We start from the raw sequence: 4350 nt of genomic DNA on the forward strand, positions 1-4350 counted from the left end.
TTATGTAATAAATCAACAAAAAATACTTTTATATTATTATACTCAAATATAATTAATAAATAAAAAATTTTTTGCATGAAATATCTAAATATAAAATTATTTTTACTTTTATAAAAGATCTTTTTTAAAAAATAATTTGAAAAGTTATTTTCTTAAAAGCTCACCAAAACAAATCTTACAACTTATGATGCACGGACACAAGACACAACACGACATGAGATATGGGATACAACACAACATGAAACACGCCGACACACGAATTTTAAAATCTTATAAGACATGTTGACACACATATATATATAATATAAAATATTTTTTAGATAACTTATAATGATATTTTGATATTTTATTAATATTAAAGAATAATGCTACACATCTAATTTTTTAATGAACCAAGTTCAACTAAGTTAAGCAATAAGACTTGGAATAATGCTAGCCATAACTGATTTTTGTTATGTTAGACTAACATAGTTGGATTTTGTTAATAAAAAAATTTGGATGTGTAGCATTATTTATTATTAAAATATAAATTAAATTTTTAATTATCTTTAATGTATTATTTTAATTATATAAAGAATTTAAAATTTTTTATTTTAATAAATAATAATATATATTATTTCTAAATTTATTTTAAAAATATATTTTAAAAATAAGATTGGACATATTGACACGTGATGATATTTAGGTGTGTCTAAGTGTATCTGGAGATGAATTTTTTATTGTTTGATTAAAACACAGTTGAACATAATAGATACAGATACGTGTCGAACGAGTGTTAATAAATGTCGTATCTGAAATATGTTTGACATGCAGACACGACAATTTAATAAAGTATTCGTACTTCATAATTTACAACTATTATTTTGAGAGGAGAATATATTGGATGATTAGTTAAAAAAATAGAAATATTTCAGTAAATATAAAATGAAAGAAAATGCTAATTTAAAAGGAATAACCACATCATTACATGAAATTAATAATGTAATTAAATTTTGAATTTTGGATCGTGATAATTATTTAATGGTTGAATTAGCGTTAATTGAATAATATTTTTCATTTATTTTAAGAATAACGAAAAGAAAAATTTATCAATAAAAAGCTGTAAAATAACTCATCAAAATCTCTTAATGAGTTAAATCTTAATAATCTTAACGGCAAGAGGATTCGACCAGATATGAATATAAAAATAAAAGCTAACTTTTCGAAATAAATAAATAAATGAATAAAAATATTTAAAAATTAAATTTTTTTTATCAATATTATATAACATTTTAAGTTAATATTTTATTTTTACATTATTAAAACTTATAATATAAAATTCAAAATTAAATAATTAAATCTTTATTAATTAAATATTAAATATGAAATAAAAATAATAAATGTTGTTGGTGAAAAGTCCAAACTCAGTCCCGAGTATAAGAATCCTCGCTGGTTCTTTTGGAACAGTGTTCCCTCTACTCTCTCTCTATTTTACTTGAAGAGCACCCGTTGATCCTTTCTCGCGGTTTTGTCGCTTGTTACCGTTGCCACACGCTCTGAGGTATGAACACGTTGCCATCGATATTTTTATGGTGTTCGTTCTTGTTCGCATTCTTTCTTTCTTCGTGTTCTTAATTTTTCGCGCTTGAGATACGAACACGTTGTCTTCGGTTTTTGGATGGTGTTGGTTCTTGTTCACATTCTTTCTTTCTTCGTGTCCTTGATTCTTAACGGTTCTTGGTTTTTGCACAATGTTTAGTATGTTTCTTGGCTTCTTTAATTTGATATCTTGTTCTTATTTGACGTTCTTCTTTTATATCTCGTTCTTCTTTGCACATTGCCTCAGGAGTCAGGAGGCTAATGCCTCAACATGAATAGGCTCTTGTTTTTGTTTCTTAATCTCGTTCTTCTTTGCACATTGTTCATTTTACTTTACTTAAAGGTAGATGAAAACATAAAGTTATCTTTTTTGATTGCATGGTTTATTCTTCTGTGCTGATTATATGTTTTCTTTAATTATTTATTATGTGACTAAAAGGTAGCAAGTTTTTAACTTTTAATTGCACTGGATGTATAAAAAGCTACAAAAGTTAATTTCATCTATAAAAGCTTACGCTTTTAACATCTTCGCAAGTAGTGCTCTTATGTCCATTCATTAGCAAAATCCTTGTTTCAATCACCTTGCTTGTGGAGACTGATGTTTTTTTATCCCTCCTTGTAATTTCAGAAACTAAAATATTTGGCAATGGATGGACGGAATTTTCGCGCGATTGATTCACATTATGTATTTGACAGTTCTGAGGTGCGTTTCAGGCATGCTGGCCCTGTACCACACACAGGTCGGCAAATGTATCGACGCAATAGAAGAGGACTTTCCAGAACAACTCTTGGACGGGGAAATTTTCCTGCCATTGAGTTAGTCCAAGTTGATGTAATATTTCTTGTGTCTATTAAATAAGTACTTTTTCTATAAAATTATGCTTCTTTCACATTTTTACTTACCTGTATTTTCATTATCTTGACTTAACCGATGCTTGTTTGTGTGGGGTGTCGCGGTACTTGTTAATCATTATATAGACACGGAATTGCGCATTGAAGATATGTCTTATGAGGTAATTAGACAAATTTTGATACCATATTTTCCTATCAATAACTATAAATAGAATTCTAGGATATTCAAACTTATGGTAAGTTAAAACGTTTTTTACTCTTTGAAATATAACTATAGGGATTGAATGCATTGGGCCAGCAGATTGGCCATGTAAGCACTGGTTTATCAGAGAAAATAATAACCAATCAAATGATGACAAAAACATATTTAATGGCTGCTAGTGCTGTTAATTTGGAGGAGGCAACTTCTCATGAGGTGGAAGCTGATGTTTGTATAATATGCCAGGTAATGAACTCTTCTTATGCGCAGCATGTTTCATTCATTCAGCATGAACTCTTCTCTTGGATAATTTTTTGCTATTATTAATTAATTCCAATTTGTTGTGGATAACTTGACAGGATGAATACAAGAACCAAGATATGATTGGAGTTCTTCAATGTGAGCATGAATATCATGCTGATTGTTTAAGGAAATGGTTGGTTGTGAGGAATGTCTGCCCCTTGTGCAAATCAGAAGCATTCATTCTAGGGGTGTAACTCAGAAGGAAATTAGGACTGTACTTCCCAAAATCTCAGCCTGACAAGTTATTGGAGAACACAGAAAAGTAATTTAAAGCAGCTAGTTGAGCTATGCTGACTTCGAAGTACTGCAGTGACTTGAGGTTTCCTATTTCTCTGGGAATGGTTCCAGTGAGCTCATTCATGGAAAGTGTTATGAATACAATGTTTGTAAGATTTGAAATTGCTGAGTGAATTGTACCAGAAAAGTGGTTATCCGAAACTTCTAAATCTATCATTTCTCTCGTGCTTCCAGTCTCTTTAGGAATATTCACTGTTGTATAAACTACCTCCTATATCACTCATCTTTTCAAACATTTATAAAATTAATGAAGGAGTTCAACATCTTTTTTCAAATTATAAGAAACAGGTTCTCATACACTAAGAGTGAAACAAGTTAAAAAAAAGGATTTGAAAATACAGCACAACTTGTTGAAATAGTAAATTAAGGCTTTGCATATTGCATAATTTACAGAACAAAAGATTAGGATTAGGCATAACCCTCTTTTAGTGTTAGAAAGGGTGATTTGATTATTGGTGGGATCATAGTATCAAATTTATGATTATTCAAAGTGATTCTACAACCCCCTTTAATTGAAATCAGTGATCCTACAACTACATAATATATATCAACATTATAATTATTATTAAAATAGTTTAATGTTGCAGAAACACGGCATAATGCAAAGAGCTACAATTCTCCATTCAATGAGACAGATAATTAGAACAACAATTCTCCATTCAATTCATACAAATTAATTAAGTTCTAACCAATAAAAAAGTGAACCACAGTGAAGAAGAAACTTACAGCAGGATCTATTGAAATGAAGAGTTCAATACTGAGAGATTTTAAAATCTGCACATTTTCAATCAATTGAAATAAAGAAGTTAGAAGTATACTAATGAAGGAACAAAACAGAACAAATCAACAAAATAGAAAAAACCTAGATAACAAACTCAGGATAAAACTCAGAACTCAGAACCAAGGGCAAGGAGGAGGCTTACCTCAATTGATGAACTCTATCACTTACCTCAATTGATGAACTCTATCACTGAGATTTGATTGGTGTACATTACATAAACTACAGAGTCTCTAGCAGCCAATGCAAGAATTTCAGCACATGACACCACCCCAGGGCATTCTTTCTCCACCATGGATTTGATGTCATCAATCACATTGAACCCTCTTGCTGAATTGTTGTT

The 4350-nt window shown here is 29.8% G+C and overlaps 1 protein-coding gene across 4 annotated transcripts; it reads left to right on the top strand.

The window, feature by feature from the left end:
- Positions 1-1445: 1445 nt before the first annotated feature.
- LOC112790141 (probable E3 ubiquitin-protein ligase ZFP1) lies at positions 1446-3392 on the top strand. 4 transcript variants are annotated; one of them, XM_025832392.2, is made up of 5 exons: positions 1446-1540; positions 2207-2410; positions 2557-2591; positions 2708-2875; positions 2989-3392. In XM_025832392.2, the coding sequence occupies exons 3-5, from the start codon at positions 2580-2582 to the stop codon at positions 3124-3126; spliced, it is 318 nt and encodes a 105-aa protein (XP_025688177.1). In that variant the 5' UTR covers positions 1446-1540; positions 2207-2410; positions 2557-2579; the 3' UTR covers positions 3127-3392. The 4 variants fall into 4 exon arrangements, with proteins under 4 accessions (XP_025688177.1, XP_072085797.1, XP_025688179.1 ...); XM_072229696.1 differs by lacking the exon at positions 1446-1540 and adding an exon at positions 1571-1737 and having other exon boundaries at positions 2293-2410; XM_025832394.3 differs by lacking the exon at positions 1446-1540 and adding an exon at positions 1572-1737.
- The last annotated feature ends 958 nt before the right edge of the window (positions 3393-4350 follow it).

This window comes from Arachis hypogaea, chromosome 3 (genome assembly GCF_003086295.3).
Source record: "Arachis hypogaea cultivar Tifrunner chromosome 3, arahy.Tifrunner.gnm2.J5K5, whole genome shotgun sequence".
NCBI classification, from domain to species: Eukaryota; Viridiplantae; Streptophyta; class Magnoliopsida; order Fabales; family Fabaceae; genus Arachis; species Arachis hypogaea.

Excerpts from the sequence above, each read along its gene's own strand:
- LOC112790141 (XM_025832392.2), top strand. Across the intron at positions 2,876-2,988 it reads ATGTTTGTATAATATGCCAG|GATGAATACAAGAACCAAGA; the intron begins GTAATGAACTCT and ends ATAACTTGACAG.